Source organism: Thalassophryne amazonica, unplaced genomic scaffold, assembly GCF_902500255.1.
Source record: "Thalassophryne amazonica unplaced genomic scaffold, fThaAma1.1, whole genome shotgun sequence".
NCBI classification, from domain to species: Eukaryota; Metazoa; Chordata; class Actinopteri; order Batrachoidiformes; family Batrachoididae; genus Thalassophryne; species Thalassophryne amazonica.
The window spans coordinates 429,782-454,781 of record NW_022986251.1 but is presented as its reverse complement, the minus strand read 5'-3'; the positions used below and the strand labels follow the sequence as shown (position 1 = coordinate 454,781).

The 25,000-nt window shown below is 39.1% G+C and overlaps 1 protein-coding gene across 1 annotated transcript in view; it reads right to left on the bottom strand.

Moving 5' to 3' along the window:
• The window catches only part of LOC117505810 (cGMP-specific 3',5'-cyclic phosphodiesterase-like), a 54,596-nt gene extending 35,383 nt beyond the window's left edge, over positions 1–19,213 (bottom strand). Inside the window, exons 1-5 of the mRNA XM_034165348.1 lie at positions 19,191–19,213; positions 18,998–19,085; positions 18,740–18,829; positions 17,582–17,719; positions 8,871–8,938 (exon numbers count right to left, since the gene is read on the bottom strand). Of these exons, the coding sequence (XP_034021239.1) occupies positions 8,871–8,938; positions 17,582–17,719; positions 18,740–18,829; positions 18,998–19,085; positions 19,191–19,213 (407 nt within the window). The remainder of the gene's footprint in view (positions 1–8,870; positions 8,939–17,581; positions 17,720–18,739; positions 18,830–18,997; positions 19,086–19,190) is intronic.
• Between the last annotated feature and the right edge of the window lie 5,787 nt (positions 19,214–25,000).

The following is a 25,000-nucleotide window of genomic DNA, read 5'->3' as shown; positions in this document are numbered from 1 at the left end:
TCGTCGGATTTTCATTGTCTGGAAATGGCGGAATGAAAAGGACTTTTTTCCATCAGAATCTTGAATGACGGTGTCAGTGACGAATGACGTCACTGACAAATAAAAATAATTACCTTTTTAGACGGCTCAAAATTCTTTCTGCAGCTGGGCCATGCGCACACGTGAACGACCTAGCTGCAGCTTCCTCTGTGATTCAGGAGGTGATTAGAGCCGTTTTCAACAGCCAATTTGTAGAATAAAATGATTAATCCACCACAAAATAATTATTTTATATGCACAGCATCCAGCACAGAGCGCGTGGCAGCCGGTACAACAAAGAACGGTGTCCAGCTGTGAACACAGCACATCTGATTTGCATCCACCGCAAATTAGATGCAAAGCAGCTGTATGCAGTCGCTACAACTTATTTTAGTCCGTGATGTGGACATGATGGGCACGCAAAATATCCGTTTTACACACTGTCCCAGTCCGCCACCAAGCCGCAAATCCCTGTCAGTTGCAGATATCAGCAGATGACGGCGAATGTACAGTGTATAGATTGAGTATGTTTGTGTATGTATTTATGTATTGTGTATGTATGGAGTATATAAGGCGGATGTTACCCACAGCCAAAATTTTGTGCAGCTCAAAAATCCTGGTAACGGAGAAACGTGCCTCTGCGGATAATTGCGGATGTGTGCGGTTGTCAGCCGACTCATACAAGCACGTTTCACGGATATTGCGGATGTTAAGCGAATATGAGCCAATTTGTGCACAATCCATACACAAATCCTCCTAAACGCCAGTGGGACAGGGCGCTAACTCATTATGATTAATGTCTTTGGATTGGGGCTGGATTTTTGGTCTGACTTGTTAACATGGTTCTACACAACACTGTGTCCTGGACACAGCTAGGACAGTCCGTCCACCACAGGCCACATTGCAGAGCTTCATATGTCTGGTTTCTTGGCAAATGTTGACAAGTTCACGATTGACAACTGATGCTTTTCTGCAGAAGGCTTCTACAAAGTACAACTCAGTGATTTTCACCTTTGACCTTTTGACCTCAAAGCCAATCTACTTCTTGGGGTCACCATGCCAAACACACATAACATGTTTGGTGACATTCAGGCCATAAAAAAGAAGTTACTGAGCTCACAAGATGTTTACAAAGTCCAATCCAGTGACCTTGACTGTCTTTGAAGGATTCACTCCTTAAGACCTACATAGGTGAAGACCCAGGGCACACTGGAGGGACTATACTTCCCAGATAGCTTGGGAACACCTTGAGATCCACCAAGAAAAGTTAGAGGACTTGGCCAGTGATTGGCAAGTGTGGGATGGGCTGCTCGGTCTGCTGCCATCGTTAACCAGACAAGTGCCAGAAAATGAAGGGATGGATGTAAAATGTCCTAAATCTGTGCCCGTACTTAACCCCACATTCTGTAGCATGAAATGGATGAGCATATACAAACCCCATAGACCATCACGGGTTACTGGTAGGTAGCCTCGGACAATGCAGACGAAGCCTCATTTCCTCAGGACACAAATAGGAGGCATGAGCAAGAATCAAACCCAGATCTACATGTCAGTTGCTTAAATCCCATGTCCTCAAGCTAGCTAGTTAAAGACTGCAACCAGGAAATCCCAGCATCACGGACATTTTCAGACAGGAAGTCGACTCACCTGCCGTGAACTCGGGAACCCCAGCCAGTAAAGTGTGTGCGGAGATTTTCATCCTGTGTGATGTCACAAAGACGTTTTATAGCACTGATTCGTGCGTGTAAGAGCCCGGCATTTCCTGGATCCTTGGCATGATCAGGATCAGCAGGACTGAACTCTTGGGGAACTGCGGTCTGCAATTACTGTCACTATAAAAAGCCCAACACGGTTCCAGCCGCTCAGACATCCTGCCCTGGCCTCCCCGCTTTGCTGGCTGACTTGGAGCCGAGTGTTTTTTTTTCTCGTCTGATCCGGCGGAGCGCTCAGTGTAAACAAAGCAGCAGCCAATCAGAGAAGACAGCGAGAAACACATCTGGTCAGTGTCAGGAATCTTACGTGCTCTGTGTGGACACAAACAAACTGATGAAAGAGTTTGGTGAGCGATGATTAATTCCACTCAGCTTACGAGGAGATAACACTCATGACTTCTGTCTGAACGGGAATGTTTCAAAACGCTCCTGCTGGAAAAAAACGCTTCAGGACATGAAAAATGACAGGACCCCATTTGGGACTGTCACACTTGCCGGATGTCTATTACAGTCTATTACAGACGTTTACTACATTCTATTACAGATCATCTATTACAGTCAGTTTATTATAGCACACTTATTACCATCTATTACAGTCAGTTTACTGTCTATTATGGTCAGTTTATTACAGTACATTACCATCTATTACAGTTTATTACAGTATATTTATTACCATCTATTACAGTCAGTTTATTACAGTACATTACCATCTATTACAGTTTATTACAGTACATTTATTACCATCTATTACAGTCAGTTTATTACAGTACGTTTATTGATGTCTATTACAGTCAGTTTATTACAGTATGTTTACTACCATCTATTACAGTCAGTTCATTACAGTGTTTATTACCGTCTATTAGTCAGTTTATTACAGTAAGTTTATTGATGTCTATTACAGTCAGTTTATTACAGTAAGTTTATTGATGTCTATTACAGTCAGTTCATTACAGTATGTTTACTACCATCTATTACAGTCAGTTCATTACAGTGTTTATTACGTCTATTACAGTCAGTTTATTACAGTAAGTTTATTGATGTCTATTACAGTCAGTTTATTACAGTATGTTTACTACCATCTATTACAGTCAGTTCATTACAGTGTTTATTACCATCTATTACAGTCAGTTTATTACAGTATGTTTACTACCATCTATTACAGTCAGTTCATTACAGTGTTTATTACCGTCTATTACAGTCAGTTTATTACAGTAAGTTTATTGATGTCTATTACAGTCAGTTTATTACAGTATGTTTACTACCATCTATTACAGTCAGTCATTACAGTGTTTATTACCGTCTATTACAGTCAGTTTATTTCAGTAAGTTTATTGATGTCTATTACAGTCAGTTCATTACATTATGTTTACTACCATCTATTGCAGTCAGTTCATTACAGTGTTTATTACCGTCTATTACTGTCAGTTTATTACAGTAAGTTTATTGATGTATATTACAGTCAGTTTATTACAGTATGTTTACTACCATCTATTACAGTCAGTTCATTACAGTGTTTATTACCGTCTATTACAGTCATTTTATTTCAGTAAGTTTATTGATGTCTATTACAGTCAGTTTATTACAGTATGTTTACTACCATCTATTACAGTCAGTTCATTACAGTGTTTATTACCGTCTATTACAGTCAGTTTATTACAGTAAGTTTATTGATGTCTATTACAGTCAGTTTATTACAGTATGTTTACTACCATCTATTACAGTCAGTCATTACAGTGTTCATTACCGTCTATTACAGTCAGTTTATTTCAGTAAGTTTATTGATGTCTATTACAGTCAGTTTATTACAGTATGTTTACTACCATCTATTACAGTCAGTTCATTACAGTGTTTATTACCGTCTATTACAGTCAGTTTATTACAGTAAGTTTATTGATGTCTATTACAGTCAGTTTATTACAGTATGTTTACTACCATCTATTACAGTCAGTCATTACAGTGTTTATTACCGTCTATTACAGTCAGTTTATTTCAGTAAGTTTATTGATGTCTATTACAGTCAGTTCATTACATTATGTTTACTACCATCTATTGCAGTCAGTTCATTACAGTGTTTATTACCGTCTATTACTGTCAGTTTATTACAGTAAGTTTATTGATGTATATTACAGTCAGTTTATTACAGTATGTTTACTACCATCTATTACAGTCAGTTCATTACAGTGTTTATTACCGTCTATTACAGTCATTTTATTTCAGTAAGTTTATTGATGTCTATTACAGTCAGTTTATTACAGTATGTTTACTACCATCTATTACAGTCAGTTCATTACAGTGTTTATTACCGTCTATTACAGTCAGTTTATTACAGTAAGTTTATTGATGTCTATTACAGTCAGTTTATTACAGTATGTTTACTACCATCTATTACAGTCAGTTCATTACAGTGTTTATTACCGTCTATTACTGTCAGTTTATTACAGTAAGTTTATTGATGTCTATTACAGTGAGTTTATTACAGTATGTTTACTACCATCTATTACAGTCAGTTCATTACAGTGTTTATTACCGTCTATTACAGTCAGTTTATTTCAGTAAGTTTATTGATGTCTATTACAGTCAGTTTATTACAGTATGTTTACTACCATCTATTACAGTCAGTTCATTACAGTGTTTATTACATCTATTACAGTCAGTTTATTACAGTAAGTTTATTGATGTCTACTACAGTCAGTTCATTACAGTATGTTTACTACCATCTATTACAGTCAGTTCATTACAGTGTTTATTACCGTCTATTACAGTCAGTTTATTACAGTAAGTTTATTGATGTCTATTACAGTATGTTTACTACCATCTATTACAGTCAGTCATTAGTGTTTATTACCGTCTATTACAGTCAGTTTATTTCAGTAAGTTTATTGATGTCTATTACAGTCAGTTTATTACAGTATGTTTACTACCATCTATTACAGTCAGTTCATTACAGTGTTTATTACCGTCTATTACAATCAGTTCATTACAGTATGTTTACTACCATCTATTACAGTCAGTTCATTACAGTGTTTATTACCGTCTATTACTGTCAGTTTATTACAGTAAGTTTATTGATGTCTATTACAGTCAGTTTATTACAGTATGTTTACTACCATCTATTACAGTCAGCTTATTACAGTAAGTTTATTGATGTCTATTACAGTCAGTTTATTACAGTATGTTTACTACCATCTATTACAGTCAGCTTATTACAGTAAGTTTATTGATGTCTATTACAGTCAGTTTATTACAGTATGTTTACTACCATCTATTACAGTCAGTTCATTACAGTGTTTATTACCATCTATTACAGTCAGTTTATTACAGTAAGTTTATTGATGTCTATTACAGTCAGTTCATTACAGTATGTTTACTACCATCTATTACAGTCAGTTCATTACAGTGTTTATTACCATCTATTACACTCAGTTTATTACAGTAAGTTTATTGATGTCTATTACAGTCAGTTTATTACAGTATGTTTACTACCATCTATTACAGTCAGTTTATTACAGTAAGTTTATTGATGTCTATTACAGTCAGTTTATTACAGTATGTTTACTACCATCTATTACAGTCAGTTCATTACAGTGTTTATTACCATCTATTATAGTCAGTTTATTACAGTAAGTTTATTGATGTCTATTACAGTCAGTTCATTACAGTATGTTTACTACCATCTATTACAGTCAGTTCATTACAGTGTTTATTACCGTCTATTACAGTCAGTTTATTACAGTAAGTTTATTGATGTCTATTACAGTATGTTTACTACCATCTATTACAGTCAGTCATTAGTGTTTATTACCGTCTATTACAGTCAGTTTATTTCAGTAAGTTTATTGATGTCTATTACAGTCAGTTTATTACAGTATGTTTACTACCATCTATTACAGTCAGTTCATTACAGTGTTTATTACCGTCTATTACAATCAGTTCATTACAGTATGTTTACTACCATCTATTACAGTCAGTTCATTACAGTGTTTATTACCGTCTATTACTGTCAGTTTATTACAGTAAGTTTATTGATGTCTATTACAGTCAGTTTATTACAGTATGTTTACTACCATCTATTACAGTCAGCTTATTACAGTAAGTTTATTGATGTCTATTACAGTCAGTTTATTACAGTATGTTTACTACCATCTATTACAGTCAGCTTATTACAGTAAGTTTATTGATGTCTATTACAGTCAGTTTATTACAGTATGTTTACTACCATCTATTACAGTCAGTTCATTACAGTGTTTATTACCATCTATTACAGTCAGTTTATTACAGTAAGTTTATTGATGTCTATTACAGTCAGTTCATTACAGTATGTTTACTACCATCTATTACAGTCAGTTCATTACAGTGTTTATTACCATCTATTACAGTCAGTTTATTACAGTAAGTTTATTGATGTCTATTACAGTCAGTTTATTACAGTATGTTTACTACCATCTATTACAGTCAGTTTATTACAGTAAGTTTATTGATGTCTATTACAGTCAGTTTATTACAGTATGTTTACTACCATCTATTACAGTCAGTTCATTACAGTGTTTATTACCATCTATTATAGTCAGTTTATTACAGTAAGTTTATTGATGTCTATTACAGTCAGTTCATTACAGTATGTTTACTACCATCTATTACAGTCAGTTCATTACAGTGTTTATTACCGTCTATTAGTCAGTTTATTACAGTAAGTTTATTGATGTCTATTACAGTCAGTTTATTACAGTATGTTTACTACCATCTATTACAGTCAGTTCATTACAGTGTTTATTACATCTATTACAGTCAGTTTATTTCAGTAAGTTTATTGATGTCTATTACAGTCAGTTCATTACAGTATGTTTACTACCATCTATTACAGTCAGTTTATTACAGTGTTTATTACCATCTATTACAGTCAGTTTATTACAGTAAGTTTATTGATGTCTATTACAGTCAGTTCATTACAGTGTTTATTACCATCTATTACAGTCAGTTTATTACAGTAAGTTTATTGATGTCTATTACAGTCAGTTTATTACAGTATGTTTACTACCATCTATTACAGTCAGTTCATTACAGTGTTTATTACCATCTATTACAGTCAGTTTATTTCAGTAAGTTTATTGATGTCTATTACAGTCAGTTCATTACAGTGTTTATTACCATCTATTACAGTCAGTTTATTTCAGTAAGTTTATTGATGTCTATTACAGTCAGTTCATTACAGTATGTTTACTACCATCTATTACAGTCAGTTCATTACAGTGTTTATTACCATCTATTACAGTCAGTTTATTTCAGTAAGTTTATTGATGTCTATTACAGTCAGTTCATTACAGTATGTTTACTACCATCTATTACAGTCAGTTCATTACAGTGTCTATTACCATCTATTACAGTCAGTTTATTTCAGTAAGTTTATTGATGTCTATTACAGTCAGTTTCTTACAGTATGTTTACTACCATCTATTACAGTCAGTTCATTACAGTGTTTATTACCATCTATTACAGTCAGTTTATTTCAGTAAGTTTATTGATGTCTATTACAGTCAGTTCATTACAGTATGTTTACTACCATCTATTACAGTCAGTTCATTACAGTGTTTATTACCGTCTATTACAGTCAGTTTATTACAGTACATTCATTCCCGTCTATTAGCATGAGTTTATTACAGTACACTTATTACCATCTATTACAGTCAGTTTATTACATTCAGTAGCACAAATGCAAATGACAACAAGATGTCTGCTCACGGTTAAGTGGGGCTGCTCACGTACAATTACAGTGATCTCACACACACAAAAATGAATTGTCAGCTGAGTCTTACAGGAGTAGGAGGGAGGTGCTGTTTGGTCCTTAAACCTGATTACAGCTCCTTCACTGATGGCAGGAAGTGCTCCCATCCCGCTCCCCTTCATCTCTTCATCTCTCTTCATCCTCCCTCAGTCACCTCTCTGTGGTGCCGCGCCCCCACCCCCCAGGCCATGATCATTCTGAAATGATTCTTGGCAGTTTGTAATTATTCTGTTTTCCCATCATGCCTCAGTGCACTGAGTAGTGACGTTCAGAAGACACCATGGGGACCATAAAGTGCTTTAGAGGTTCATGAAGGCAAAATAAACAAGCCGCCTTTGTGATGCCATCACTTGTGTCACCGGGGAAACGACTGAGTGACACATGATAGCAAACGCAGCATCTGTCAAAGCAAAGCAAAAAACTAGAGCCCAAAATCGAACGTGAGATCCAAACCAGAGACAAAAACCCTGGATGGACTGAGTCCTGGACCAGCCTGAGTTCTGGTCATGTTTTTTCTTGTGGTCTGTGAAACTGTGATAACATCAAAGTGTCTGTGAGACTGGAATAACATCAGAGTGTCTGTGAGAAACTGTGATAACATCAAAGTGTCTGTGAGACTGGAATAACATCAGAGTGTCTGTGAGACTGTAATAACACTGAAGTGCCTGTGAGACTGGTATAACAGAAGTGTCTGTGAGACTGCAATACTGGCAGAGTGTCCGTGAGACTGGAATAACATGAGTGTCTGTGAGACTGTAATAACACCGAAGTGCCTGTGAGACTGGTATAACAGAAGTGTCTGTGAGACTGCAATACTGGCAAAGTGTCCGTGAGACTGGAATAACATCAAAGTGTCTGTGAGACTGTAATAACACTGAAGTGCCTGTGAGACTGGTATAACAGAAGTGTCTGTGAGACTGCAATACTGGCAGAGTGTCCGTGAGACTGGAATAACATCAAAGTGTTTGTGAGATTGTAATAACAGTGGAGTATCTGTGAAACTTTTATAATGGGGGTGAGTCTGTTAGACTGTAATAACAGTTGAGTAAAAATGGGCTGCATTTATATCGCGCTTTTCCATCTGCATCAGACGCTCAAAGCACTTTACAAATAATGTCTCACATTCACCCCGATGTGAGGGTGCTGCCATACAAGGCGCTCACTACACATTGGGAGCAACAGGGGATTAAAGACTTTGCCCAAGGGCCCTTAGTGATTTTCCAGTCAGGCTGGGATTTGAACCGAGGATCTTCTGATCTCAAGCCCAATGCCTTAACCACTAGACATCACCTCCCCTACAGTGTTTGTGAGAGTGTAATAACAGTGATGTGACCATGAGACTGTATTATTGATGATCTTACCTTTTAGAGGCATCAAGAACTTCAGCCAGCTCCTGGTGTTCCATGTGGAAGACACTGGAGAAGGAGTTCTGTAAAAGAATGAAAGATCCTGGACCGTGAGATGAGTCTCAGTCCGCTGGGGTCCTGACCTCAGGGGAAAAGAAAAGTCTTTTTCTTGAATTAAACATTGGAGGCTGACAGAAGGGGAGCTGATCTATTGGCGTCACGCTCTGCCAGAAGCAGAGTTTATTTCTCCATTCCAGACAACTTTGGGCCATTTGACTTTCCCCTTATAGGGACTTTGTTTTCTCACAACCAGCACTCAGAAGATCCTTTTTCCATTTTAAAGAGGCTGGGACAGGACGTGAGGGACGGACCAGGGTCCTCCGTTTAGCAACAATCTTTACCCCATCACACAAACACGTACGCAGGGGCACACATACACACTGTGTGTGTGTGTGTGTGTGTGTACGTGTGCACACATTTGTGTGCACACATTTGTGTGCACAAGCAAATGTGCACACACACACACACACACACACACACACACAAAGTGTATGTATAATGTACATTTGTTTGTGTGCACACACACACAAACAGATGGTTCCACACACACATGTACACTTAAACAAGTGTATGTGTAATGTACATGTTTGTGTGTGCACACATTTGTTTGTGTGAGCGCACATTTGTTTGTGTGTACACACAAACAAATGTGTACACACACGTAAACACATGCACACACACACAAAGAAACATGCATGCGTGCACACACACACACACACACACACACACACACAGGCATACACGCATGTTTGCTCCTTGGATGGATCTGCTGCGAGGTCATAAAGTTGTTCCCAACAGAAGAAGGGCTCCAATCTGATGACATTTATTGGGGTCGCTGGCAAAATGCAAAGTTTATAAGAGGAAGTGACAAAGGAACCGAAAGAACCCTGAAATAAATCTGAGCTGTCTTTAAGTCTCACCCTAAAATAAAGAGAAGCTTTTGTTTACCCGGTTTTCCTGGTGCCATAAATCAAACCCTGACATCTGAGACCACCTCCAGAAGGATTGTCTTCAGTGCAAAACTCATTTTTATGAGTACTTTTTGGGCTTTATTAGTGAGCTGATGGCTGATGGTGTTCACGTTACGTTACGTTATGTTAAGAAAGAGCCAGTGAACAAGTAAACCATCAATCAATCAATCAATCAATTTTTTTATATAGCACCAAATCACAACAAACAGTTGCCCCAAGGCGCTTTATATTGTAAGGCAAGGCCATACAATAATTATGTAAAACCCCAACGGTCAAAACGACCCCCTGTGAGCAAGCACTTGGCTACAGTGGGAAGGAAAAACTCCCTTTTAACAGGAAGAAACCTCCAGCAGAACCAGGCTCAGGGAGGGGCAGTCTTCTGCTGGGACTGGTTGGGGCTGAGGGAGAGAACCAGGAAAAAGACATGCTGTGGAGGGGAGCAGAGATCGATCACTAATGATTAAATGCAGAGTGGTGCATACAGAGCAAAAAGAGAAAGAAACAGTGCATCATGGGAACCCCCCAGCAGTCTACGTCTATAGCAGCATAACTAAGGGATGGTTCAGGGTCACCTGATCCAGCCCTAACTATAAGCTTTAGCAAAAAGGAAAGTTTTAAGCCTAATCTTAAAAGTAGAGAGGGTGTCTGTCTCCCTGATCTGAATTGGGAGCTGGTTCCACAGGAGAGGAGCCTGAAAGCTGAAGGCTCTGCCTCCCATTCTACTCTTACAAACCCTAGGAACTACAAGTAAGCCTGCAGTCTGAGAGCGAAGCGCTCTATTGGGGTGATATGGTACTACGAGGTCCCTAAGATAAGATGGGACCTGATTATTCAAAACCTTATAAGTAAGAAGAAGAATTTTAAATTCTATTCTAGAATTAACAGGAAGCCAATGAAGAGAGGCCAATATGGGTGAGATATGCTCTCTCCTTCTAGTCCCCGTCAGTACTCTAGCTGCAGCATTTTGAATTAACTGAAGGCTTTTTAGGGAACTTTTAGGACAACCTGATAATAATGAATTACAATAGTCCAGCCTAGAGGAAATAAATGCATGAATTAGTTTTTCAGCATCACTCTGAGACAAGACCTTTCTGATTTTAGAGATATTGCGTAAATGCAAAAAAGCAGTCCTACGTATTTGTTTAATATGCGCTTTGAATGACATATCCTGATCAAAAATGACTCCAAGATTTCTCACAGTATTATTAGAGGTCAGGGTAATGCCATCCAGAGTAAGGATCTGGTTAGACACCATGTTTCTAAGATTTGTGGGGCCAAGTACAATAACTTCAGTTTTATCTGAGTTTAAAAGCAGGAAATTAGAGGTCATCCATGTCTTTATGTCTGTAAGACAATCCTGCAGTTTAGCTAATTGGTGTGTGTCCTCTGGCTTCATGGATAGATAAAGCTGGGTATCATCTGCGTAACAATGAAAATTTAAGCAATACCGTCTAATAATACTGCCTAAGGGAAGCATGTATAAAATGAATAAAATTGGTCCTAGCACAGAACCTTGTGGAACTCCATAATTAACTTTAGTCTGTGAAGAAGATTCCCCATTTACATGAACAAATTGTAATCTATTAGACAAATATGATTCAAAGGGCTTTTTTATAGAGCAACAGACTCTTTTTCCAGGCTAAGTGAAGATCTTCTAAATTAGTGAGATGCCATTTCCTCTCCAACTTACGGGTTATCTGCTTTAAGCTACGAGTTTGTGAGTTATACCACGGAGTCAGGCACTTCTGATTTAAAGCTCTCTTTTTCAGAGGAGCTACAGCATCCAAAGTTGTCTTCAATGAGGATGTAAAACTATTGACGAGATACTCTATCTCACTTACAGAGTTTAGGTAGCTACTCTGCACTGTGTTGGTATATGGCATTAGAGAACATAAAGAAGGAATCATATCCTTAAACCTAGTTACAGCGCTTTCTGAAAGACTTCTAGTGTAATGAAACTTATTCCCCACTGCTGGGTAGTCCATCAGAGTAAATGTAAATGTTATTAAGAAATGATCAGACAGAAGGGAGTTTTCAGGGAATACTGTTAAGTCTTCTATTTCCATACCATAAGTCAGAACAAGATCTAAGATATGATTAAAGTGGTGGGTGGACTCATTTACTTTTTGAGCAAAGCCAATAGAGTCTAATAATAGATTAAATGCAGTGTTGAGGCTGTCATTCTCAGCATCTGTGTGGATGTTAAAATCGCCCACTATAATTATCTTATCTGAGCTAAGCACTAAGTCAGACAAAAGGTCTGAAAATTCACAGAGAAACTCATAGTAATGACCAGGTGGACGATAGATAATAACAAATAAAACTAGTTTTTGGGACTTCCAATTTGGATGGACAAGACTAAGAGTCAAGCTTTCAAATGAATTAAAGCTCTGTCTGGGTTTTTGATTAATTAATAAGCTGGAATGGAAGATTGCTGCTAATCCTCCGCCTCGGCCCGTGCTACGAGCATTCTGACAGTTAGTGTGACTCGGGGGTGTTGACTCATTTAAACTAACATATTCATCCTGCTGTAACCAGGTTTCTGTAAGGCAGAATAAATCAATATGTTGATCAATTATTATATCATTTACCAACAGGGACTTAGAAGAGAGAGACCTAATGTTTAATAGACCACATTTAACTGTTTTAGTCTGTGGTGCAGTTGAAGGTGCTATATTATTTTTTCTTTTTGAATTTTTATGCTTAAATAGATTTTTGCTGGTTATTGGTAGTCTGGGAGCAGGCACCGTCTCTACGGGGATGGGGTAATGAGGGGATGGCAGGGGGAGAGAAGCTGCAGAGAGGTGTGTAAGACTACAACTTTCCCATTAGGGAAAGAGCCAGTGAACAAAGAGCCAATTAATAAGTGAACCATCAGGGAACGAGCAAATAAACAAGTGAACCATCAGGAAAAGAGCCAATAAACAAGTGAACCATCAGGGAAAGAGCCAGTGAACAAAGAGCCAATAAACAAGTGAACCATCAGGGGGAAAGCCAATAAACAAGTGAACCATCAGGGGAAAAGCCAATAAACAAGTGAACCATCAGGGAAAGAGCCAGTGAACAAGTGAACCATCAGGGAAAAAGCCAATAAACAAGTGAACCATCAGGGAAAGAGCCAGTGAACAAAGATCCAATGAATAAATGAACCATCAGGTAAAGAGCCAGTGAACAAAGAGCCAATGAATAAATGAACCATCAGGTAAAGAGCCAGTGAACAAAGAGCCAATGAACAAGTGAACCATCAGGGAACGAGCCACTGAAGGAGTGAACTATCAGGGGAAATGCCAGTGATCAGAGAGTTAATGAACAAGTGAACCATCAGGGAAAGAGTCAATAAACACGTGAACCATCAGGGAAAGAGTCTGTGAGATCCTGCAGCTTGTGTTTTGTGCTTTGAACAGCGAGCACATGGGGTCACATCAGAACCCAACCGTACCAGAAAGAGCCAATAAATAAATGAACCATCAGGGAAAGAGCCAGTGAACAAAGAGCCAATCAAGAAATGAACCATCAGGGAAAGAGCCAGTGCTGCCAGCAACTGAGCCAAGGATCCAGTTTAGGACTGTTGAAAGAACTGATACCTGACTGATGAACTGTCTTCCTGTCCAGATAAATCAATGTGTGAAACGATGTACATTCCCATGAATGCTGTGAACTGTCTCAAAGAGCCAGAGGTCCCACTGAGTGGACCGAAAGAGTCGTTCTTTCAGGAACTGGGGTATTTGCACAGTGTCTGTTCACTAACATCAGTCACTTTGACATCTCAAGTTCATGAGAAAGTCATTTTCCAAAGTGGACATCTTTTAAGGTCCCACACAAACAAGAGTGTTCTGAGAGCACAATACCCCCCACTGGCAAATGCTGCCCTGGTACAAGTGCTACATTCTGATAACATTTCAAGGTCTATGACAGTTGATTTCAGAATGCAGACACCAACTCATGAAACAGACGGAGTCTACATTTATTAATTGAGGGCCATAACTGTGGTACAACAGGCCCAACTCCAATGATATTATAATATGCATTTTACCAACCTATAAGAAGGACTTGTACCATGTTTCACAAAATTCCTCCAAAAGTGTGAGAGGAATTGATTTCAGAATGCTTATACCTGTTCGGGGACAGATGGACAGACGGGCAGACAGGCAGACAGAAATCACCATGACATAATCCCCCCTTTGGGCCTTCAGCTAGCCGGGGAATAAAAATCAAAGATTCTTTACCACAGACCAGATTTCCAGTTCTCATATATCATTCATTTAAATGAGTCACCACTTTCTCCAATCTCCACCCCTTTCGTCTGATTGGTCCAAAGCAAGCGGCAGTGGTTGAAAATCAGATAAAAGTCAAACTGATTTTGGAGACAGAAAATCATAAAATCATCTTTCGTTTGTGTCATGAGACTAAACTGGGAAGCTTGAAGGATCTCCACAAATTTCAGGTCACCTTAAACCGACTTATCATTTTCTGAGTGCATGTGACTGCAGGTGGTTTAGAGTTGCCTGTGAGAAGAATAACTGAATAATTTAAAGGCTGTGAATACTTATGTACATGTGATTTCTTAGGTTTTTATTTTTAATAAATTTGCAAAAAAAAAAAAAAAAACTTTTTCATGTTGTCATTATGGGGTGTTGTGAGTAGAATTTTGAGGGAAAAAATAAATTTGCTCCATTTTGGAATAAGGCTGTAACCTAACAAAATGTGGAATAAGTGAAGCGCTCTGAATACCTTCTGGATGGTGTGTAAAGTGAAATGAGAAACGCTCCATAAGGAGAACTCCTGACAAAACTCTAAAAGCTGCTTTTCATTCCCCTCCAATAAAGCTCCATTTCAATTTTTAGCCTGAGACGAAAGAAAACAGCCGTCACTGTGTACACAACCTGAACCACATTTGACACGGTCCATTATTTTCACATCAGCTGTTTGAGTAAACGTTGGCCCGTCCAGGCTGGAACTGTAAGAGAAGAACTTTAATGTACCTAAAGATCTTTATTTTGTGAGAAATTCAATCCGATCACAATATTTGATCCTGATCTGGTCACTGTGGTTTTAACATCCAGTGTCACTGCTGGACAGTGTACTGGTCCTACTGCTGACAGTGCAGCTGTGGAGATTTATCATGTTCTTGTATGAACAAACCGGAGAACTCTGCAGAAGTGTCGGGACTATAAAAATGTCCAGTTTGTGAAGCGTGACCACAGATTTGTAGCGTTCCTAAGGATATCCCAGCTCTACCCAGTTACAGCTGGGTGGACTGAGATGATGCAGATTATGTGTCTTGTCCAGGAACACAAGACAGACAGTATGAGCAGGAACCAAACCCAGGTCTACATATTGGTAGCCCAACTCTGAGCTATCTGATTGGTGTCCACCATTAAGTCGGGCTGGACTTCAAGAGCGAAATGTTTGCATCTAATTTGAGTGGAGGATTTTCAGGAATGGACACAACTAGTGAGTGGCCCTGAGTTCTTTCATAACAGACCCAGAAAATGTTCAGGGATTGGACTGGAGGCACCAATGTCCACAGGTGGAGGTCTTTCATTTCTGAGGGCACTCTGAATATCCTCCAGAGAAGTTGTAGTGGAGCTATGAGGGTTCAGTCATTTCCACCTCAGTGCTGAGGCCAAGGAGACAACCACGTATCACCTGGACTGGGTTCTTGGATCAGCTGTGTGTAGCTCTGTTCCCTTTGGACTGTGGATTAGGGCTTGTGTCCCAGGGTCCAGGGACTGGTTGTGTGTTTTTGGTTTCCAGGTTCCGTCGAAGAGTTTGAAGGAAGCTGAGTTCGTACGAACTGTGGCTGACAGTAGTTCTTCATTCAGAGGTCACCCAGTGAGGTGAGTCTGATGTCAAACAAAGTTCCATTGTGGCTCAATCTGCTGCAGCAAACTCACCCAGCATCTCAGCATTCTGTCCACAGTGTCTGCTCTTTAACTTAGAGCCTTACACCATGATGGCGTTTATTGTCTTCAAGTTACACACCTCAGTGTTTAAAAAATCTCAGGAGAAATCCAAATAAATGCAATAATTGGTGCAGAACTGCTGAAATTCACTTGTTTTCTGTCAGATATCCAGCCCATTCCATACTTCCCTATTTCTATTAGGGAATTACTGAAATACATAAAAAAAAATTACTACAATGATGTAATTTGTGTGTATGGTAATGTAAAGACCAGGTGAATGATAACTACAGCCTGCGTTGTCAGGATTCATGGTGAGGAATGAACAGAATGCAGGACACAGAAACTGGAGGTGGAGTAATAAAAGGTTTTATCTGGAAAAACTGGCACAGATTCAGTATACAGATGATCAGTCAAGGTGGCGGAGGTAATAGGTAGACGTAAGGCTGAGGCGTGGTCAAAGCAAGCTGGGTTCAGTGGCACAAAGTAGCAATGTTGTCAGGACTGAGGCAGAATCAGAGTCAAAAAACAAGCACAGTTCAAAAAGCACAGTGAGTCCAAGTACAAGGGCTGAGGCAAAAAATAGGGTCTAACACAAAGCAAGGTCTTAGACGGTTGAGCAAAAGGTCAGGAGCAAAACAAGGTTGGAACGCAGACTAGGTCAAACGAACTGGCAACAAACAGAGAAACATGCAAGGCTTAAATAACAGGGTGTGATTAAGGAAAGTGAAAACAGGTGTGTGTGAGAAACTTCAGGAAGGAGACAAAGCTGAGGGAAGCAGGAGCAAGAGAGAGCAGTAAAACAAACACTAAGCAGACAGAAACAGGCATGGAAGAAAGAGACAAAGATGAAGCAAACAGGTGCAAGGGAGTGCAGTAAAGTAAACACTAAGCAGACAGAAATGAAGTGGAAGGTGAGTCCCAAACATAATGCAAAAAAATCTACACATGGAAGAAGCAAAGAAACAAAACCAGGAAAATAAAGGTGACAATTTAATAGTGATCAACAAGAGAATTAAAGGCTGGGGCTGAAACTAGAACACAACTATGATGTGGAAAACAGAAATTACAGGCAATGACTATTGTGGGAGAAATGCAAAATGAAACCAGTGACTAAAGTAATCCTAAAATGAAATCAAAGACAGGTGATCGAGATTTGGGACATGGACACAGACAAAACCAAGATGAAAACCCAGACATAGGGCAGATCATGACATGCGTAGCCACCAGACCGAGGCTTTACTGGCCACCAGACCTAGGCTTTATAGGCCACCAGTCCTAGGCTTTACAGGCCACTAGACAAAGGCTTTACTGGCCACCAGACCTAGGCTTTATAGGCCACCAGTCCTAGGCTTTACAGGCCACTAGACTAAGGCTTTACTGGCCACCAGACCTAGGCTTTATAGGCCACCAGTCCAAGGCTTTACTGGCCACCAGACAGAGGCCTCACAAGCCACCATACCTTTCCAATCCTAGAAATAAATGTGCAATAAAAACAGTAAGTTATTACATTTTCCTAAGCAAGGAATAACCACAGAGGTCAGAGGTCACATGTGACCTGTGCAGCTTTTGTGTGCATCAACCAGATGATGACCTTCAGCACTTCAGTCACTTCGTCACTAAACAGTGTTGAACCTGAAACCTGATTCTGTTCTCAGTCAGCTCAGAGTGATGTTCTGCTAAACGTATCCTCACAACATGATAGAGAACTGGACCGATCGAGTGTGTGTGCATGGGTGCTTGTGCACGTGAGCATGTGCATGTGAGTGTTTGTATCTGAGCGTGTACTGACCGTTGAGTCTTCATCAGTGATGAAGATGGTGCAGGCCTCAGCCTGCATGAAGGACAGGATGGTTCCTGCGATTTTCCTCAATAAAACCTCCAAAGACTGCTGCTCCTCAAAGATCAGGCTCGCCAGGTCCAAGAGAACCTGCAGAACAAAGGTTTCACACTCAGAGTGGGTCAGATGGTCCAAGAGAAGTCAAAGTCGGCTTTATTGTCAAATATGCTATACATGCTCAACATACAGCACAGATGAAATTTCAGTCCTCTCAGACCCACGGTGCAGAGTAAGAATAAAAACTGCTATTAAGCTAAGTTAAAAAAAAACTTAATACTTCTGATTTACAAAATAATAATAATAATAACAATGTAAAACAGTATAAACAGTGCAGGCAGTGTAAGTATAACAGTGTGATGCTGTAGTGCAAATGGCAAAAGTGTACTAATGTAGACAGTATGACATTAAATACGATCGTGCAACAGATAACAGTGTAATCCAGTGGTGCAAGTGGCAGTATGCTGATGTAGACAGAACAAAGGTTTCACACTCAGAGTGGGTCAGATGGTCCAACAGAACCCGCAGAACAATTAATTACATTTCATTTAATTAGCTTATAATGCGCCAAAAAAGCCGTCTCAAGGCGCCTCACATAAAACAAGTCAATCAATCAATCAATCAATTTTATTTATATAGCGCCAAATCACAACAAACAGTTGCCCCAAGGCGCTTTATAGTACATACATAGTACAAGTCAACATAAAAGTGAATAAATAATTAAAAATGAATAAAAAATTCAAACACATAAATAAAAACAGAAGTAAAAGAATAAAACAAATAAAAATAAAAACAACTATCCATAAGAAAGAGAATAAAAATAGGTTTTGAGTCTTGACTTAAAAATGTCCACAGACTCAGACTGCCTCACGGTCACAGGAAGACTGTTCCACAGGGTGGGTGCACGATACGAAAAGGCTCTTTGACCTGCTGACTTCTTCTTCACCCTGGGAACACAGAGAGGTCCCGCATCCTGCGACCGCAAAGCCCAGGCCGGCACGTAGGGTTCCACCAGATCAGCCAGATAAGATGGCGCCAGTCCATGAACAACCTTATAAGTCAAGAACAAAGGTTAAACAGTCAGAGTGGGTCTGCTGGACCTTCCACACCCACCTGGTTGCGTCTGTTTTCCAGCTGAGACGTCTCATAGAGCTGCGCATTGTGCAGGACGATGCCTGAAAAGGCCAAATACGCTGAGAAGTCCTGTGAGGAGGAACGAAACATCTGAGGCTCGTTTACAAAGAATCACAGACAAAAAATGAAACACATCAGGAAGCTTCAGAAAAGATTCAGACAAAACATATTACAAAGCAGTGTTGCTTCTGAACTGAATCATCATGAAGGACGAAACTGTTTTGTTTCAAAACAAACCTTTTCGTCCTGTTCTGTGAAAGCTCCTCCCACTCCACATTTCTTATTGATGGCTTGAGCCACGCCCACAACCTGCAAGAGACAAAACCTTCAAGAAAGCAGAATCCCAAGTCTGACACACCAAACAGATCAAAACAACAAGAAGTGAACGTGTGACATTAGGAAGTAAATGTGTGAAATTACAACATATTACCACCGGAAGTGAACGTGTGACATTAGGAAGTAAACGTGTGACATTACAGCACATCACCGCAGGAAGTGAGCGTGTGACATTAGGAAGTAAATCAATTATCAATCAATCAATTAATTTTTTTATATAGCGCCAAATCACAACAAACAGTTGCCCCAAGGCGCTTTATATTGTAAGGCAAGGCCATACAATATGGTACTACGAGGTCCCTAAGATAAGATGGGACCTGATTATTCAAAACCTTATAAGTAAGAAGAAGAATTTTAAATTCTATTCTAGAATTAACAGGAAGCCAATGAAGAGAGGCCAATATGGGTGAGATATGCTCTCTCCTGCTAGTCCCCGTCAGTACTCTAGCTGCAGCATTTTGAATTAACTGAAGGCTTTTTAGGGAACTTTTAGGACAACCTGATAATAATGAATTACAATAGTCCAGCCTAGAGGAAATAAATGCATGAATTAGTTTTTCAGCATCACTCTGAGACAAGACCTTTCTGATTTTAGAGATATTGCGTAAATGCAAAAAAGCAGTCCTACATATTTGTTTAATATGCGCTTTGAATGACATATCCTGATCAAAAATGACTCCAAGATTTCTCACAGTATTACTAGAGGTCAGGGTAATGCCATCCAGAGTAAGGATCTGGTTAGACACCATGTTTCTAAGATTTGTGGGGCCAAGTACAATAACTTCAGTTTTATCTGAGTTTAAAAGCAGGAAATTAGAGGTCATCCATGTCTTTATGTCTGTAAGACAATCCAGCAGTTTAGCTAATTGGTGTGTGTCCTCTGGCTTCATGGATAGATAAAGCTGGGTATCATCTGCGTAACAATGAAAATTTAAGCAATACTGTCTAATAATACTGCCTAAGGGAAGCATGTATAAAGTGAATAAAATTGGTCCTAGCACAGAACCTTGTGGAACTCCATAATTAACTTTAGTCTGTGAAGAAGATTCCCCATTTACATGAACAAATTGTAATCTATTAGACAAATATGATTCAAACCACCGCAGCGCAGTGCCTTTAATACCTATGGCATGCTCTAATCTCTGTAATAAAATTTTATGGTCAACAGTATCAAAAGCAGCACTGAGGTCTAACAGAACAAGCACAGAGATGAGTCCACTGTCCGAGGCCATAAGAAGATCATTTGTAACCTTCACTAATGCTGTTTCTGTACTATGATGAATTCTAAAACCTGACTGAAACTCTTCAAATAGACCATTCCTCTGCAGATGATCAGTTAGCTGTTTTACAACTACCCTTTCAAGAATTTTTGAGAGAAAAGGAAGGTTGGAGATTGGCCTATAATTAGCTAAGATAGCTGGGTCAAGTGATGGCTTTTTAAGTAATGGTTTAATTACTGCCACCTTAAAAGCCTGTGGTACACAGTCAACTAACAAAGATAGATTGATCATATTTAAGATCGAAGCATTAAATAATGGTAGGGCTTCCTTGAGCAGCCTGGTAGGAATGGGGTCTAATAAACATGTTGATGGTTTGGATGAAGTAACTAATGAAAATAACTCAGACAGAACAATCGGAGAGAAAGAGTCTAACCAAATACCGGCATCACTGAAAGCAGCCAAAGATAACGATACGTCTTTGGGATGGTTATGAGTAATTTTTTCTCTAATAGTTAAAATTTTGTTAGCAAAGAAAGTCATGAAGTCATTACTAGTTAAAGTTAATGGAATACTCAGCTCAATAGAGCTCTGACTCTTTGTCAGCCTGGCTACAGTGCTGAAAAGAAACCTGGGGTTGTTCTTATTTTCTTCAATTAGTGATGAGTAGAAAGATGTCCTAGCTTTACGGAGGGCTTTTTTATAGAGCAACAGACTCTTTTTCCAGGCTAAGTGAAGATCTTCTAAATTAGTGAGACGCCATTTCCTCTCCAACTTACGGGTTATCTGCTTTAAGCTACGAGTTTGTGAGTTATACCACGGAGTCAGGCACTTCTGATTTAAAGCTCTCTTTTTTAGAGGAGCTACAGCATCCAAAGTTGTCTTCAATGAGGATGTAAAACTATTGACGAGATACTCTATCTCACTTACAGAGTTTAGGTAGCTACTCTGCACTGTGTTGGTATATGGCATTAGAGAACATAAAGAAGGAATCATATCCTTAAACCTAGTTACAGCGCTTTCTGAAAGACTTCTAGTGTAATGAAACTTATTCCCCACTGCTGGGTAGTCCATCAGAGTAAATGTAAATGTTATTAAGAAATGATCAGACAGAAGGGAGTTTTCAGGGAATACTGTTAAGTCTTCTATTTCCATACCATAAGTCAGAACAAGATCTAAGATATGATTAAAGTGGTGGGTGGACTCATTTACTTTTTGAGCAAAGCCAATAGAGTCTAATAATAGATTAAATGCAGTGTTGAGGCTGTCATTCTCAGCATCTGTGTGGATGTTAAAATCGCCCACTATAATTATCTTATCTGAGCTAAGCACTAAGTCAGACAAAAGGTCTGAAAATTCACAGAGAAACTCACAGTAATGACCAGGTGGACGATAGATAATAACAAATAAAACTGGTTTTTGGGACTTCCAATTTGGATGGACAAGACTAAGAGTCAAGCTTTCAAATGAATTAAAGCTCTGTCTGGGTTTTTGATTAATTAATAAGCTGGAATGGAAGATTGCTGCTAATCCTCCGCCCCGGCCCGTGCTACGAGCATTCTGACAGTTAGTGTGACTCGGGGGTGTTGACTCATTTAAACTAACATATTCATCCTGCTGTAACCAGGTTTCTGTTAGGCAGAATAAATCAATATGTTGATCAATTATTATATCATTTACCAACAGGGACTTAGAAGAGAGAGACCTAATGTTTAATAGACCACATTTAACTGTTTTAGTCTGTGGTGCAGTTGAAGGTGCTATATTATTTTTTCTTTTTGAATTTTTATGCTTAAATAGATTTTTGCTGGTTATTGGTGGTCTGGGAGCAGGCACCGTCTCTACGGGGATGGGGTAATGAGGGGATGGCAGGGGGAGAGAAGCTGCAGAGAGGTGTGTAAGACTACAACTCTGCTTCCTGGTCCCAACCCTGGATAGTCACGGTTTGGAGGATTTAAGAAAATTGGCCAGATTTCTAGAAATGAGAGCTGCTCCATCCAAAGTGGGATGGATGCCGTCTCTCCTAACAAGACCAGGTTTTCCCCAGAAGCTTTGCCAATTATCTATGACGCCCACCTCATTTTTTGGACACCACTCAAACAGCCAGCAATTCAAGGAGAACATGCGGCTAAACATGTGTGAAATTACAACACATTACCACCGGAAGTGAACGTATGACATTAGGAAGTAAACGTGTGACATTACAGCACATCACCGCAGGAAGTGAACGTGTGACATTAGGAAGTAAATGTGTGAAATTACAACACATTACCACTGGAAGTGAACGTATGACATTAGGAAGTAAATGTGTGAAATTACAACATATGACCACCGGAAGTGAACGTATGACATTAGAAAGTAAATGTGTGAAATTACAACACATTACCACCGGAAGTGAACGTATGACATTAGGAAGTAAACGTGTGATATTACAGCACATCACCGCAGGAAGTGAGCGTGTGACATTAGGAAGTAAATGTGTGAAATTACAACACATTACCACCGGAAGTGAACGTATGACATTAGGAAGTAAACGTGTGACATTACAGCACATCACCGCAGGAAGTGAAAGTGTGACATTAGGAAGTAAATGTGTGAAATTAGAACACATTACCACAGGAAGTGAACGTATGACATTAGGAAGTAAATGTGTGACATTACAGCACATCACCGCATGAAGTGAACGTGTGACATTAGGAGGTAAATGTGTGAAATTACAACACATTACCACCGGAAGTGAATGTATGACATTAGGAAGTAAATGTGTGAAATTACAACACATTACCACCGGAAGTGAACGTATGACATTAGGAAGTAAACGTGTGACATTACAGCACATCACCGCAGGAAGTGAATGTGTGACATTAGAAAGTAAATGTGTGAAATTACAACACATTACCACCAGAAGTGAACGTGTGACATTAGGAAGTAAATGTGTGAAATGACAACACATTACCACTGGAAGTGAACGTATGACATTAGGAAGTAAATGTGTGACATTACAGCACATCACCGCAGGAAGTGAAAGTGTGACATTAGGAAGTAAATGTGTGAAATTACAACACATTACCACCGGAAGTGAACGTATGAAATTAGGAAGTAAATGTGTGAAATTACAACATATTACCACCGGAAGTGAATGTATGAAATTAGGAAGTAAATGTGTGAAATTACAACATATTACCACCGGAAGTGAACGTATGAAATTAGGAAGTAAATGTGTGAAATTACAACATATTACCACCGGAAGTGAACGTATGACATTAGGAAGTAAATGTGTGACATTACAGCACATCACCGCAGGAAGTGAAAGTGTGACATTAGGAGGTAAATGTGTGAAATTACAACATATTACCACCGGAAGTGAATGTATGAAATTAGGAAGTAAATGTGTGAAATTACAACATATTACCACCGGAAGTGAACGTATGAAATTAGGAAGTAAATGTGTGAAATGACAACACATTACCACTGGAAGTGAACGTATGACATTAGGAAGTAAATGTGTGACATTACAGCACATCACCGCAGGAAGTGAAAGTGTGACATTAGGAAGTAATTGTGTGAAATTACAACACATTACCACCGGAAGTGAACGTATGAAATTAGGAAGTAAATGTGTGAAATTACAACATATTACCACCGGAAGTGAATGTATGAAATTAGGAAGTAAATGTGTGAAATTACAACATATTACCACCGGAAGTGAACGTATGAAATTAGGAAGTAAATGTGTGAAATTACAACATATTACCACCGGAAGTGAACGTATGACATTAGGAAGTAAATGTGTGACATTACAGCACATCACCGCATGAAGTGAACGTGTGACATTAGGAGGTAAATGTGTGAAATTACAACACATTACCACCGGAAGTGAACGTATGACATTAGGAAGTAAATGTGTGAAATTACAACACATTACCACCGGAAGTGAACGTATGACATTAGGAAGTAAACGTGTGACATTACAGCACATCACCGCAGGAAGTGAACGTGTGACATTAGGAAGTAAATGTGTGAAATTACAACACATTACCACCAGAAGTGAACGTATGACATTAGGAAGTAAATGTGTGAAATTACAACACATTACCACCGGAAGTGAACGTATGACATTAGGAAGTAAACGTGTGACATTACAGCACATCACCGCAGGAAGTGAACGTGTGACATTAGGAAATAAATGTGTGAAATTACAACACATTACCACCGGAAGTGAACGTATGACATTACAACACGTTACCACTGGAAGTGAATGTATGACATTCGGAAGTGAACGTATGACATTACAGCACGTTACCACCGGAAGTGAACGTATGACATTCGGAAGTAAATGTGTGACATTACAGCACATCACCACAGGAAGTGAACTTGTGACATTACAGCACATTACCGCTGGAAGAGAACGTATAACATTACAGCACATCACCGCAGGAAGTGAACGTGTGACATTACAGCACGTTACCGCCGGAAGTGAACGTGTGACATTACAGCACATCACCACAGGAAGTGAACTTGTGACATTACAGCACGTTACCGCTGGAAGAGAACGTATAACATTACAGCACATCACCGCAGGAAGTGAACGTGTGACATTACAACACGTTACCACTGGAAGTGAATGTATGACATTCGGAAGTGAACATATGACATTACAGCACGTTACCACCGGAAATGAACGTGT